Here is a 17,442-nt window from a genome sequence, read left to right as displayed (position 1 = left end):
AAAAAAATCAACTACGTAACTTGATAGATTTTCTGGACTTTTATTAACTTGCATTTTATACTTGTGTTTAAAATAGAAAGAGAGAGAGAAAGTAACCTTTAATTTGTGTTTATGGACCCTCGTTGTAATAAGGATCTGTCATTTGTATATTACTGATACATTTGTGAGTCCTAAGTTTTGTAAGGAATTTTATCCACCCTAACCAACAATTCAAATAATTGATCTTTCCTCCCCGTTCTCAACAATAATTCTTTCGATAATATTCCTATTATCTCTTGTGGGCTATGTTACAAAAAAACTTACTGTTTCATCAATTCCACATACCACCGCTGATTTTGAAGAATCCTTCAAAGATTGTATTTCCTTTTTTAACAAAACACAAATATTTGAAAATTGCCATCTGTCTAGAAACCATGTGTTTTGAATAACTGTTTTTTAATCATTCACGGTAGAAATGACGATATGAAAAGATGTTTTATAGTTGTTTCATAGATAATCGTTAAGTGCTATATAATTAGGACAAATAAAAAGTCGAAGTCTCTTAAATACAGTAGCTTATTTGATTTCCTAAAAAGAAAAGATATCACACACATCAATAATCACTCCTTTTAATAATAAACATAGGACAATTACACAAACACTATTTAAAATTTTGATTAATCCATGATTTCGAAAATTTTGTTTGTGGATTCCATATCATCAAGGAAAAAATCCAAAATAGTTAATTCATCTATTGCCTCAAAAGTAAATATTTTTTAAAATATTTACCTAAAAGGAAACTTTCCGCGAGTACAAACGATGAGTTATGATTACAGATACGTCCTCTGTAACTCAACCCAGTATCATTAGTTTTATTAACATTCTCATTGCTAATTTCTTCTATAATATTTTCCATGATGAAATATTGACTGTACGTCTTCCAGGAATTAGTTTATGAGCGATTCATAAATTTAATGGCATCGTTAATTTTGATAACTTAATAATTTTATGCTTTATAGTTAATAACCGCTCATTTATTATCCATAAGATTCGCCCAACTATTTTATATTTACTCAGTCCATTTAAAACATAAACACTAATATAAAACATATCTATCCAAGTCCGAATGCATGCTTTGAGTTTTTAATCACGCACTCTAAAAAAACCGGCTAATGTCGTAGTACATTTATAGTTGCACATTAATTCTTGAGATTATTAAAAAATGTAACGAATATGACCTTAAAATAGATCCCGACCAGATCCCCAATATATCACAATTATACCTATTGTGACATATTATTATGAGATAATCTTGTTGGGCTTCGATAAAAATCCCCACAGACTTTGTTCAGTAGCATCGCTCAATCTGCGTTTTTGAGTCTGATTTGTTTATTAGCGTAATTAGACAATAATTTGTGGATATTTTTAATTATCATTGTGCTATTTAGTTATTTAATAAATAAGTTATCTACAAACTGGTCACAAAATGATAATTATACTATTGTGCAAAATCATTCGCAAAACTATATTTCAAACAAACATACCAAACTCAAACAATTTCAAGCGTATGAAAAATTTTCTATTACGATTTTATGTAAGTTAATATTTATTAAAAATTGTTTTCATACTTCTTTTACCGACAGTGAAAGTCTCAACTTAACGCACTCTAAAAATATACATTGTTTGTTAAATCACAAATAATTACGTTACATGCGCGAACAGCCCACGTGTCATAATAAAATTAATTTTAAAAAGTTAATGTAAATATTTTTGTGTATTTGGCACTTTATGAGTTGGTACATTGTTTTTGTGCGCCAATTTACTCTGGCTAATTTTACATGAAATGTGTTCTTTCTCTTAATATTTTAATTTTCCAAAATAACTGAATAATGAGTTAAAAAGACTAGCGGAAAATTCAGCCAATATGTCGTTCTCGAAGAGTGCCGAACATTTTATTTTTTAAATTAATTTTATAAAAATTAAAATCAAAATCTTATTTTTAAATATACTTTCTGTGTAATTCTGTATTAATTAAAAATTGGAAAATTTATTCTATTACTTATATAGAAAATATAAAATGTAGCTTTATAATTCTATATGTTGTAATTTTAAAAATGAGATTTCAGACTTAAGATATATAACTTGTAAAATCACTTTTATCTTCAATTATTTATTGTAAAATGCCATAAATGACTAAATGGCATTGAAATGGATTCTTATGATAATAAAAAAAGTAAAATTAAAACAATTCTTAGTAAATAAAAGAATTATAAAGATGTATAGTCCCAATTTTTTAATTAAAAGTATCTAATTATATCATCAATAATGCAATTAAAATAATTTTAATTTTTCTATTAATATGTCAATATTAATAAAAACAAAAATACATTTAAAATAATATAATTAAATCATAAAGATTAATTAATATGATTAGTGTGATTTATTTTAAAATAATTATATAAATTATAACATGAATAGTTTGCTTCAAAAGTCAATAAATCCAAGTGATTCTACATGTCATGCGCATAGTAATACCTTGGATTCGGACCATAGAGAACTTCGGGAGGCGCCCGTTACATCTATTCATATAATTTAATATTTGAAGAAACTTACAATAACTATGTCTATTAAATTGATAAATAATTATTCAAGATGTTATTTAAAAGCGAACTATTTACAATTTAATCAATTTATACAATATCATTGGTACTATTGAGACATTGTTCATCTGGTAGGTATTCTAAAATACTCCAGCACGAAAAAATATAGATAATAGTATATAAGTTTTTTTATAATTTTAAAATTTTTATCAAGACAACTCTAACATTGTAATGAGTCAAAAAAATATAAAATTGCTTATCTATTTGGATGCACAAGCTACAACGAAGCCAGTTATTTTATAAATGAAAATAATAAAAATAATAAATTTTGATATAGCATCCTAGTGTATTAGATGTATGTGGCCATATTTTACAGAAAAATATGGTAACTGTCACTCGAAGACACATTGTTTTGGTTGGGAGACTGAAATAGCAGTGGAGAAGGCACGTAAAGTAATAGCAAATTAATCTTAAAATTATATATTTAAAATATATTATATATTTTTAGGAAATAGCTGCATTGATTAATGCCAAACCAAAAGAAATTATTTTTACCAGTTTTTACCAGTGGAGCTACAGAATGTAACAATATGGCCCTGAAAGTGTGTTATATATTATTGGCTAAGATGATAAATTAAATTTTTATAAATTATATCATTTTTTAAATTATATAGATTTTTTATAAATTTAATTATTTATTTGTAGGGCGTTGCTAGATTTTATGGTTCAAATAAAAAAACATATCATCACAGTTCAAACTGTATTTATATAATTTATCTTATACGTTTAATTGGTTCATAAGATATTTTTTAGGAACATAAATGTGTTCTGGATACATGTCGAGCATTATCAGAACAAGGTTTCAAAATAACTTATCTTCCAGTCAATTCTCGTGGACACATTGATCTTGAGGTTGAATTAGTATTAAGTGATTATTATGTATTTATTTTTTAGTTATTAAAATCAACTATCACAGATGACACTCTGATTGTATCTGTTATGACGGTCAATAATGAAATTGGAGTCATACAACCTATTAAAGAAATTGGTAAAATATGTAGAGAAAATAATATATTCTTCCACACAGACGCTGCTCAAGTAATTTATATATATATCAACAAATTCTTATATTAGTTATTAATTAATTATATAAGCATCATATAATTATCGTGAAAATATTTTATGATGTTATATGAAACATTGATTATATATTTGTGATTAAAAATATAGCAAATGATTCTATATACTTTAAATTTTGATAAAAATTATTTATAATTGACTGGAGTAGTCTTTGGATTCCAATAGATAGCATACTCTTTATAAAGGTCTAATAACTTTTCTGATAGACTGAATATCATATTTCTCTCTTTTTAATAATTTAATAATTTTAACTGATCATTCTTTAACTAATTGGTGACTTGAAACTACTTTATTGTCTTACTGATATACAATAATAAGTAGTGCTTTATTAATGAGTATTTAGCAACGTTTCTATGTCTATGTCTTGCGTTATCAAAACACCTTTATGTATTGACTGATACGCTGTTATGAACCGCTTTCTTGACATAGAGAATCAAAATTGTTATTATTCTTATTAATTATAACTACTATATTAGCTATGATATAATATTACGTTATTAATAATTATGGACAATAATCTAGTATTCTATCTACATTTTTAAATCTGATCCTTTCATTAATTGTCGTTCTACTATTGGCGTGATCAATCTTTCTTTATAAAATTAGCAATTACTGTCTGCTCTTATTCTATAGCTCATAAATTAGTGATTTTGTCATTTTTATTGATATATTTTAGAATTTATGATAATCATGGCTATGCTTAAATTAGGTGAATTCTTTTTTTTTTATTTATTGAATTAATAAGCCAATTGATATCTTTACTAATTTCTTGAATTACAAAAATGCTACCTATAACATACTTACTATATTAAGAATCATTAAATAGAGTGAATTTCATATTGATTTGTTAGAATTATGAAAAACCATGTTATCATAACTATTTGTTTTTTAAATCATAATTATGATTTTTACTTTTATCATAATTAATATATCCACTCTACTTACATTTTTTCTATTAATTGTACTATTAATAATTACATTTAGGCGTTTGGGAAGATACCTATTGATGTAAATGAATATAATATTGATCTAATGTCAATAAGTGGTCATAAAATTTATGGTCCAAAAGGTTAGTTTATACTTAAATTATAACCATATCATATCTATTTTTGAAACTAATATATTATCTATAAAATTTAGAGATATTTACTTGTAAATTTTATGCTCTCCATTTTTAATAAGTTAGATTTATCTTTAACTAATAATCAATCTATTATGAATATTAATTTTTTATGATCTTTATTTGATATTACATTAAATGAAGTATAAATAATGTAATAAAAAATTTCCTTACCTATTCTTATATCGTCTACCCAGTTCACTAGAACTACCTTTTTTATTAGAGTTAATGTGTTATTGTTCGAAAAGACGAACTACGCCATTGAGTATTTGCAGTTATGGTTTTGTTTGCAACACAAAAATAAGTCAAATTAAATTTAATATGAACCATATAATTATAATATTATAATTTTATTTAATTCATTTATTAACTGCATAACTTTGAAATTAATTCCAAGTATGTTAAATTGTAATATTTGTGATAATTTATGCAGATGCCTTTCAACTAATGAAGTTTAGTTTTATACTTAACTGATGTTGCTTTTGATAAGTTTGACATATCATATTCGATATCGTTTTCAACATTACAATGTTGAACCTTCAGCTTATGCAAAAATGTCATTAAGCCTGCGTGGCATTGTTCAAATATTCCGTAAAAATGTCGATTGAATATTTCAGCAGAATTTGATGTCATTTAGAATTCTAAAATAGGTACTTCCAATTCTTGATTTTGTTTTTTTCGAAATTTTGGAAAAACATAGATAAGTTGACGTGTTTGAAAGTCTAAGGCTTTAATAATATCTTGATATACAACTTCACATATTCTGCAAGAATAAAAGCAGGTGAAGTAATACATTCTGTGAAAAGCCTGAATTCGCTATTCTTTAAAAATTCTTAACTGAGTCCATGTGTTTGTAATTTTCGCAAAATTGATTTTTGGAAATGAAATAACAGAAAAATATCGTTGCTTTTTTAAAGCAATGTAGGCAGATAACTCAGAATCAATCATGATATATTGAGGATCTTGGTGATTCCATTTTTCCAAGATAATATTAAGCACCTGTAAATAATCTTCCTCTTTTTTGTCTTAAGAAGGATATAAACAAGTAGATAGATCTTGTCTTGTGCTTTACCATGTTAAAAATACAACTAGAAAAAATCTAGGGGCATATCTTGAATGTCCCATTTTCAATAATCCCACTTGAATTTTGTAGATGTATCAAAGTATTTTAATGCCTAAAATAATAATTCTATTGTCCGATTGAGCATCAGAATCATAAATGCATAGATTTTCTTCTTGAAGGGCATTAACATTTAACTCTTAAAAATTCATAGTGCTATCAACAATTACATATTTTTACTCTTGCTGAGATAATGGATATTTCGATAAATTTGTCTCTTATTAATAATTGGTAGTTCAAAAGTTTTACTTGAGCTGGTAGGAGCAGAACAAACTTTGTGAGTTTAATAGGAATATTTCGCTGCTAACTTCTTTATTTTTGCATTCAACAAAATTTTAGAAATGAATTTACTGACAAAACATGATTATGAGATTGAATAATATCAACATTTTTAATTTTATGAAACGAGCTACATAGTTTTGCGTGGCAATTCCGATTTGACACCTCCGATATTGGTTTTTCTCGTTATTATATTTCAGGAAAAAATGATTTTTATAAAATATCATTTCATTGTATCTATTCGATTTCAACAATATGAAAATCAAAATTTCTCCACTACTACTGTCATCAATTTTGACGTGTATGGGCACTTAACTGTTGGCGAATTTCGACCATACCAGTTCTCTCACCTGTCCTTAAATCGTCTACCCAAATCGCTATAGCTACCTTTTTTTATTAGAGTTAATGTGTTATTGTTCCTTTTAATTTTGTTTTATTATGATGAATATACTTTTATTACGATTTATGCAATTTCATTTGATTCTTATATTTCATTATATTCTTATATTTCAATTAATTATATTATATTTCACTATATTATATTTCATTATATTTATCTTAATTATTATATTTCAATTGATTATTATATTTCAATTAATTATATTATGTTTTAATTGATTATTATGTTTTAATTGATTATTATATTTCAATTAATAATATTATGTATTAATTGATTATTATGTTTTAATTGATTTTTATATTTCAATTAATTATATTATATTTCATTATATTTATCTTAATTATTATATTTCATTTTATTATATTTCAATTAAAAATATTATGTTTCAATTGATTATTATTTTTCTCTTAATTATTATATTTAAATTGATTATTATATTAAATTAATAATATTATTTTTCAATTGATTATTATATTTCAATTGATTATTATATTTCATTTGATTATTATATTTAAATTAATAATATTATATTTAAATTGATTATTATACTTCATTTGATTATTATATTTCAGTTAATAATATTATGTTTTAATTGATTATTTTATTTAATTTGAATATTATATTTCAATTAATAATATCATGTTTTAATTGATTATTATATTTCAATTAATAATATTATGTTTTAATTGGTTATTTTATTTAATTTGATTATTATATTTAAATTAATAATATTATTTTTCAATTGATTATTATATTTAAATTAATAATATTATTTTTTCAATTGATTATTATATTTCTCTAGATTATTATATTTCAATTAATTATATTATATTTCACTATATTATATTTCTCTAGATTATTATATTTCAGTTAATAATATTATGTTTTAATTGATTATTTTATTTAATTTGATTATTATATTTCAATTAATAATATTATGTTTTAATTGGTTATTTTATTTCATTTTCTTATTATATTTCTCTTAGTTATTATACTTGTCTACTAAATGTCCCTTTTTTTGGTAATATGTTTTTGAAACATTTGTGATCTCTAGTTTTTTATTATACTTATTTCTCGCGCCCTTTATATTTTTCGTTACCACTCGTAATAAATTACATTTTAGTGTGTAAAAGTTTTTTTCAAAAAATATGAAAATATCTTTTCTTAGTGTTAGGTAAAGATATTGTGTATTAGAAAGGTTATTAAATTATTCTCCATTGTTATCTATTATATTTTTTGCTTGACAGCTCGTTGTTAGAATTTAAATTATTTTTTGAACATCTAGCCAACATACAAGCTTCTTAGGATCTAATATTAATACATTTTGAGTTAGTTTGTTGAGATTTTCGTTTGTCATAGGACATAGGAAAGAAATATTGTCTGTTGTTTTGTGGGTATAATTCCTTTTAATATCACGCTAGCTAGAGATTTAGTTAGTCAAAATAGTATTTTTTTGATGTGATATTCTACTTTTTTTTGCTGCTCAAAATCACCGAAATAGAACTATTTGTTGGAAATGTGAGTTTCGTTGACACCGGACCTACAATAATTTCCGCCACTTTATTATCATTTAGAATTTGATGTAAAAATTACGTTTTTTGATTACTAACTCATAGTTTTTTTATAAAAAATAAGAATACTTTATATTTTGAAGGTCTAACAAGGACGCTAACTAATATCTTTTATAAAAAATATATTAAATTAACTTTATGTTTTATAAAATAAATTATAATTACGTAATTTTAGTTTCTTTCACATACTGATTATACTACATTTTTTTTATTTAATGGATTATAATACTTTTTTAGATTGCAAATTATCTTTGATTTTTATTTTAGTCCTTCTTATGCCGACTATTTTATCTCTTTAGATCTAAATTCTCATTATTTTAGTAATCTACGATTAAATACATCGTCTCTTTTGCTGATATTTTTAATTATTTAATGTATATTCAGATTTGTTTTTCTGTTGAGTAGCGTAAAATCATTATACACAATTAATCAGGGGCGAGATTTTACTTCTTTACTGTCATTAAACATACATAAGCTATATTTTTTAACTCTTGAGATTGGCATCTAGCTTATTCATCATTTGTAGATATTTAAATGATTTTTTTTATCAAGTAGACCGTAAATTAGCTATTATTTTCTAGGTCAGTATAGGAATGGCTAGCAGGAGGTCCATTTGTCATCAAAAATCATATCATGAGTTCCATGATAACACCAACTGTTGAGCAGTTTTATTTTCTATAAGTTATCCGTCTATAGAAACACGGCTGCACGTTACTATCCACCGCTATTGCTTCTAGATGGCGTTATAAGAATTTTTGTGTTAAGTATGCTTCCTGACAATGCATAAGATAAACTATTTTTAGTCAGAGTACACATTTCCCTCATAAAGTCATAAAACTTGCTCTTAGAGTAATATGTATTTTACGTTATCGTTGTTATCATTTTCCTACATAGATTGATTAAAAATGATTATGATGCTCAATTGATTTATTCTTTTTTTATTAAAATTCACAATTTTATATTCTTGAATTATTTGTGATTAGTAAGTTTATTATTTATTAGAAAATAAAAATTTTATAATAATTTCATCAAACACGAGTGACTTGCATTAACAGCTAAATACCTGAGAATTTAAAATTTATTACAATTTCGTTATTTTATTATAATTTTTTAAAACATTTATTGTTATCTTAAATAATTACTCTTTTAAAAATAAATGTGAAAATTATTAATTTCACTTTTAGGTGTCGGTGCTCTTTATATTCGTAGTAAACCAAGAATACGACTTGTTCCATTAATAAATGGTGGTGGTCAAGAACGTGGACTTCGTAGTGGTACACTGCCTGTTCCACTTGTTGTTGGTTTTGGGGAAGCAGCACGTGTAGCGAAAATTCATATGAAAGTCTTTTTTATTTTAATTCGTTTATTGAAATTAAATTTTTTTTATAGGAAAATTATGATAAGATTAAACATTTGAGCGATAAACTCGTTACTGGCATTACTAATGGAGTCACTCATATTGTTCGTAACGGAGATGAAAATCCTGATGGAGGTTATCCTGGTTGCGTAAATTTTAGTTTTTCATGTGTAGAGGGTGAAAGTCTACTAATGGCTCTTAAAGATATAGCTCTATCATCTGGGAGGTAATTTTTCTACTTTCATCATTTTAACAATTATTTTTAGTGCTTGTACATCGGCATCTCTGGAACCTTCGTACGTTCTCAGGGCTATTGGTGCAGAAGATGATCTTGCACATTCAAGTATTCGGTTTGGTATAAGTATATACAATACCGAAGAGGAAATTGATTATATTGTTGGCCGTGTTATAAAAGAAGTTAATCGTCTACGACAAATGAGTCCTCTGTGGGAAATGGTTCAAGAAGGCGTCGATCTTAACTCTATTGATTGGGGGCATAGTCAACACCACTAACCTAATCTTTTTCATAACAAAATTTTATTGATAAATTTTTAAATTTCTTTACAATCAGTTTATCCAATCTTGTCAATTGGAGCAATTATTTGTGAACAATTTACACTGACTAATTTTTGTTAAAGATTATAGTCTATATTAGGAATCAATGTGCTAAACTTACATATTACATAAAGTGGCGAATATTTATAATGGAAAATCTTGGTTTTATCATTAAAAAAGCTTATTGGTATAATTTACTAAATATTTTCTATAAAATGCCGATTTTCACTGCCTTAAGTTTTGGTATGTCACAAAATATGTTTTTTTAGTTAACAATATAAAACCATCGGCGGAGCTTATCGGTCTGTGAAGTTTAAGTTGGTCACACTTGCTTTATTAAACACTTGGGAATCGTAGTGGAGCTAGTAATCGTAATTCACACTCACACGTCACCAGGTCCCTGATTATTATTATGCAGTAGTGTAGAAGTTTAAGCTATTAAAAATCCTCGTTTTTGGACGACCAAAAAACATATCCCTTCCTTTTTCTTGGACGCTGGTTCTATGGGAACCAAATCAATGGAAGCAGGAATTTACTATCGTACGTTAGTGCATCAGCAATTCGATTTCAATCTCGTACTAGCAGCGGGATATATAATTTTTTTATAGCATCAGATTTACCATAATGTTCCAACTAATTTTAAGATAAGGAGATCAGTAGACGATACCTGGACTCGAGCTAGCCGCAAAGTAGTCGATGAGCACTAGTATCGCATCCGCGCGCTTAATTAATCAGAATTTTACTCTACACTGACGCCAAAGTACGAAATTACTTCAAAACTCAACACTACAAACTACAATAGAATTAAAAGATATGAAGCACTTGAGATAGTTGGGAGGAGAATAATTTGAACGAGTTGTGTAGGATATGATTAGGAATACTTTCAGAGTAATTACGATGGTTATTAATAAATATTGACGAAGACGCTATATTATAAAATTTTCGCGATCTACTAATATAAATAAAAATTTATGCTTGTTTTAAATTGCTTAATACTATAATTATAGACATTATTGATGGATAAAATTTATCAACAAGTGAATTCATGTCTGCATGAAAATCAAATAGCCTACAATTTATTTTGAAAGATTAAATGATATTCAATTAAAACATACTCATAATTTGTGCGAATGAACCTACTCTAATATACAATATTACAACAATTAAAACCGTCATAATTATTGAAGATATAATAATTTTAATGAAGTCACATTAGGCTAAGATTAAAATACAGCGAAGCAAACATTGTCTTTATGTCCAATATACTGCAGTTTCTTGAAAAATATATGATCTTACATTCCTTCTATGTTACTTTAAATCTTATTTTTTTAAATTAGTTTTACTATGTGAACTAAAATTCTCAAGATAGTTTAGAATAGGTGATTGTTGCAAGTGTAAAAAAACGTAAAGCCACTATCCATAATAAACAAGACGATATTAATCCACCAGTAAGCAATCCATTGAATAATATGATATTTGACCTGTGTACCATTTAAAGAAAGCTATAAGACCTCCTATATACCTATACCTATAGGGACAATAAATGCGTTATTTTTTGAGTTTATGACTTTCCCAAGAATTCATCTTTATTATTAATCTTCCATATAAACAACTAGAATCTCGATTCATCAATTTATATTACCTCATATTATATGATATTTCATTTAAGATGTTTTAACAGCATAAATATTTATAAAATATAAAAAGTAATTAAACATTTTGCTCTTCCAAATTTAAAGAAATTCCCACTATTTTCTTTAAATATGAAAAAATGAATATTTGTTTTCAACTATAAATGATTTTATCGATCTAATTGTCTACTGGTGGTTCATATGAAACGATTAATATCATAATTCTGATATATAGTTTTGTGACTTAACATTATTTTTAAGTCATTGTCTACTAAACGCTTAGTGTAGTTTTTTTAATTCGATTTGATTCTTAATCATCACCCATTTATATATAAATGATACACTTATCAATGTTATAAAAATTCTTCCCACTAGGAAACTTTTTGTTTACAACGGCAACCCCCTGAATTCCCGATTTTTTGACTACCTGGTGCAATTTATTTGATCTAGCTTAACTCATTAAACACTTAAGGAGCACCAGCGGAATTAAATTATAAACAGTAATAAATGCTTTACTCATCAAACTCTTGATAATACTTAGCGGTAATTAAAATGATTTAAAATTTTCTTTTCTGCAGCTGCTGCCACCTCAAACTTTTTATTCAAAGACAAAGAGCTATATACAGATATCTTCAAAGAATCAGATATATATCAATTTATCAACACCTGGCCCCATTCTACCATCTCAATTGTTCAAATCTAGCATTTTATTATGGTGCATAACTTCTTCACATCCTTAATTTTATAATATTCCTATCAATATAAAGATTATAAAGATGATTATAAAGATATATTAAGGGATATGAAGGAATAGATGGAAATGGTGAAAGATGAATTCTTGACTACCATTTATCCAGATTATTATACCATCTGTTTAATGGGAATTTGTATAAACAACATTTTATGGGTTATATATTATTTTAAAAAATTTGATTAAAACGTCCATATAGGATTGATTGCTCAATAATACATATCTATAATTTCTGATATTATTTTGCAAGTTTCCATTTCATCTAGACAATGATCGAGTCAATCGCTTAATAGATTTTATCTATAGATCAAAATATATCAGTCAATTTTATTTATATGTGCCAACAGATCGTTATTGTCATATCTGTAGGTCTTTTAGTAGGATAAAAAATACAATTTTGAATCCATGAATAGGCATTTTTGTTAGTGATATAGTAAAACTAGCCCCCACATATTTAAAGCATAATACTCATTTGGTGAATTCCTAGTAAAATCATAACCAAATAAAATTATAAACTAACTATGTCGTCTTAAGTCATTATTAGAATTAAATGAGCGTGTTTACTACACTCACCGCAGATAAAACATCATTATAAACTATACAAAAATATTTTAAATTCACCATTAATTTAAGAATTTTAACAAACTATAAAAATTTTAATAAATTATACATACAGTATTTTATAAAAATTTATGTTAAAGAATAAATATAGGGGCAAGTGAAAAAAAAGTATTTTATTTTAGCAATCATTACTAAAAATAAATAATAAAAATAGATGTAAAATAATTTTTTCAAACATATATTACCAAAGTTATATTCTTTTGACGTGGTTGTAATGTTTGTACTAGTTAAATGAGTATCATGCTAAAAGCAGTTTATGGGGCTTAAAAACTTTTAACAAATTCTTCAGCACATATTCTAGCTCTAGCATTGAGAGAGATTTTCTGTTCACTTATTTCTTCTTGTCAATTTCTTCCATAAAGTGAATAACAAAATCAATTAGTTTCTCCTTGAACATTTTCTCAACATGGAAATTGCAAATCAAGAAACATATATCATAATCTTGAATAGGTTTACGACGACGAGAATATAGAAATTATCTGCTCTTCTAGACATAAAATTAGTGAATTTTTTTGCATAAAATACGTTCAATTTCATCCGACTGTTTCACTCAAATGCTAATTCTTACAGAATTGATAGAACCTTCAATTAAAACACGTTCTTTTTCATTTCTAGCAACGACAACTGGTGTAAGTAATACTTCTTTACTTGCGCCTACTTCAACTTCTGGTTTGTTATGTCTTTCAACAACTTGTGATGAAAAATCTTCAAGACACAATGCTGCTGTAAGTGTAGCTCTTACTGTATTCAAATAAGGTCTAAGAGTGTTGCTCATCGGATGTGTTTGTGTTATCGCTCTAATTCGGAGAGATATTGGGAGTGGCCTTAAAAACGAACTAAAGGAATTACTTACGTGTAATAATATACTTTTTTATTTTTGTAATTTTACTGACATAAAAATATTGCATAACATTTCGAAAAAGAATTCACTATAAAACTAATAGATTCGTTTGTTGTCGTTTAATTTCTTTATGATAAATTTAAAAAATTCCAAAGTATTGTTCGATTTTTTTTTTAGAAATTTACTAAATTTTATTTAAAAAAACATCTCGAAATATGTTAGAATGGAATCTTTAATTATTCTCCATGATAAATATTTGACTTATTCTACTATCTGACTTTCTATATAGCTTCAATATATTATATAATGAATATTTTATACTAATTAATTAAAAAATTATTATAATTTTTGAATATATAACATTTCTCAGTTTTAAAGGCTTTATTATCGCCACGACTCTTACCGAGCGTTTCAAACAAATTTAATTTTTGGTTTAATTCATTTTATGCTAAAAAGGAACCATATAGAGTATTAACCAATAAATAATAAAGTAATCAACTATATTATATATATTTATTAATATATTTTTGTATTTTGACAGTCGTAAAATTATAAAACAAGAAAAAATTCCAATAACATACGTTTATAATCAAAGTATAATGTTGATCTAATAGTGAATTTTATAAGTCGAAATAAATTGTATCGGAATCTATTACATTCTTATGGTATTTATAAATACCAGTGCTAAACTTCACACTTGAATGTTTTCGGCGTGCGCATCTATTGAAAATAGTGTTCGGACAAATAATTAGACTCATTAAGTATTTTTTTTATTAATATTGTAGTTTCTGTGTTATATAACCTTAAATGAAAGCCACTTTTATGGAAAAAAATCTACAAGTTTTGATATATATATTGCTATTTTTAAACATTAATGTTTTCCCTTTTATTTGATAGATTTATGACAGATAATCTATTTATTAAGTATAGATTTATTTTATACTTTTTATGCTATAAGGAATGAAAAATTTAGAATAATAGTCAGGAATATGGACGAACTAAATGCTTTTTATAGAGAATTTATCGCAATTTTATAAGGTAGTGGGAAATAAATTAATGTCTTTAGATAGGATTTATAAAACAAAATTTCATTAAAATTTAGTTACTATAATATTTATATTAAAAATTAATAGGAATGAATTTGCACTGTCGTATTCATTGAATTTGATTAACAGCTATTTAACGAAATAAAAAGAATAAAATTCAAATTAATCGGCATTAATATCACAGACATTTTTAACTAATTTGTAATATTTAATCTCTGCAAAGACCACACTTTTCTATTAGCTGAGTCTTCCGCTGAAAATTTTCTTGAAAATAAAATTATATTTACCCTCATTTTTTAGAAGAATTAGGCTGCCTAAGATAATAAATAAAATAGATTAGTTTAGTTTTTGTTAAAAATACTTTGAATGAGGTCGTTCGACAAAATGAAGTATACTTTTTTAGATGGCATTGATTTAAAAGCTTCGTTTTCCTATTTGCTATATGAGTTAGAGTCCAAAGCCAATATTAATTCATACAGTGGCATGATTACTTATACTAATATATAATTGTTGGCTATAAATCATTTTAGTAGTGAGTATCATTGTTTCATTTCACCTTGAATCACTCCTCCTCACAAATCCGATGTAAAGTACTTTATAAATTTCATGTATAAAAAATAAGAAAAAATACAAAATTTATTGTACCGATTTATGTTTTCCTTTTTGTGAATGCTGTAAAGTCTACAAATAAGGGGTCATTTTAGTAATGCGGTAAGCGGATATTTCCCTATATGCTATATGCGATATGCTATATGGTGTAGCAAACTTAGCAAAAAAATTATGCCTCAGCAATAATGTAGTAGAATTCTTAGTTTCATTTGACATAAGTAGTAAACTGTTTTTTATGAAATTTTAATTAAATTTTTACATGTATTTATCAAGCTAAGGTTATAAGAATTAAAAATATTTTCATCACTCTTTTCCGTTTTTCAATAAAGTATAAAAAAGTATAAAAATTTTTCATCTAAAATATTCAGAATAACAAGTTTATCTTTAATTATTTATAAAATTCATAATCACTGAATTATACTCTATATTTATTAACGTAACATCAACGTCAATTTCCGTCAGAAGACCGATTATTCAAATAGCGGACAGATGGCTTAGGTCGCTGACTCCAAGGTCACGAGTTCGAATCTTGGTTCCGCCCACTGTTTCCGGTCTATCGTATCCCTTAATCCGAAGTTAGTAGGAACACTATGGTAATTGCATGTTTCTATAAAAAAATTATAGTATATGCTGGTGGTGGGAGGAAGCCTGATGGGAGGGAGAAATCGAGTGCTCATGCACTAGGGTACGATAGTAAATTTCTGCTTCTGTTGATGTGATTCCCGTAGATCCAACGTCCAATAGATGGATAGGGGTCTTATTATCTCAAAAACAAGGATGCTTTTTTTAGTGGGTTAAATTCCCACACTACCCCAGAATAAGTCGGAGATGGTCGTGTCGTTAGAATATGATCGAAGAACTCCGCTGCAGTGCCTACAGCGTTTAATGAAGCAAGTCTGACCAACTTGAACTTCACCGCTAAATGAGCTGCACCAGGGGTTTAACCTCGTAACTAAAAAAACCGATTAGTCACGACGCCGAAGACTACTAATATGAAGTAAGTGATCGTCAATCGTACACTTGTCAGTTCAAGCCCTTTTGTCAATCATTACATTCGATATTTTGCATGTTATAATAAAAATTTTGCATGTTCCAATCAAAATTTTGTAGAATTACTAAAGTAATTACATGCTTATATAAAAATGTATAGTTCATGTTTGTTGTGGAAGGATTATAGTCAAGTGCAGATACAACTAGATTCCAAAAATTTCTACCTATTTGAGATGATTTGCATATAGCTAACGTTTATGAAATGTATAATATATAGGTGATGGTCGCCTCAAAACGACTATGGTAGGTTGGTAAAGCTCCTACTATGACACAAATTAATAAGTAGGTAATTAGAGCTGTCAATTACGATTTATTACTACTCTTTTAAAACTATATCTTTCAGTAAAGTAAATTAGACAAAAATGAGCTTAACAGCACAATCAGTTGCATCAGATATTTTACTCTGTGAGTGAAAATAATGGAATAATCACGTTTTTTAGCAAAATTTAAATTTTTCGCAAATCATACAAATAGATATGAGTCAAATGTAATGTTATCTTGCATCTCTCACCCAATTATTGCTAATATTGAAACGATTTACTATCCATTTTAATATTACGCCTAGAAAAAGTAATTTTATCATTTGTTTTAATATATTTATTGGCACAACCATATTTAGAGACGATGATTCATCCAACTACCTAAAACACCTCTTTTAAATATATATAAATAAATGATCGTAAATAGCTTCTTAATTTTGAGCAACCTTAATCTAAAAATTTCAATTAGGGATGTTAGCTGCGCGGACAGAATAATCTAGATTATTTTTTAC

The 17,442-nt window shown here is 26.1% G+C and overlaps 1 protein-coding gene and 1 pseudogene across 1 annotated transcript; one reads left to right on the top strand and one right to left on the bottom strand.

Moving 5' to 3' along the window:
- Positions 1–2,936: 2,936 nt before the first annotated feature.
- LOC139225390 (cysteine desulfurase, mitochondrial-like) lies at positions 2,937–10,079 on the top strand. The gene is given in 8 exon segments (XM_070856246.1): positions 2,937–3,032; positions 3,088–3,138; positions 3,140–3,181; positions 3,534–3,677; positions 4,704–4,788; positions 9,394–9,551; positions 9,599–9,792; positions 9,833–10,079. Coding segments are annotated over 8 exon segments (1,017 nt in total).
- A 3,308-nt stretch (positions 10,080–13,387) lies between these two features.
- LOC139225392 (actin-related protein 2/3 complex subunit 4-like) lies at positions 13,388–13,899 on the bottom strand (annotated as a pseudogene).
- Positions 13,900–17,442: the final 3,543 nt, after the last annotated feature.

This window comes from Pempheris klunzingeri, unplaced genomic scaffold (assembly GCF_042242105.1).
Source record: "Pempheris klunzingeri isolate RE-2024b unplaced genomic scaffold, fPemKlu1.hap1 Scaffold_149, whole genome shotgun sequence".
Lineage (NCBI taxonomy): Eukaryota > Metazoa > Chordata > Actinopteri > Acropomatiformes > Pempheridae > Pempheris > Pempheris klunzingeri.
The sequence above is the reverse complement of the archived record's forward strand: the minus strand, read 5'-3'. Positions and strand labels throughout refer to the sequence as shown.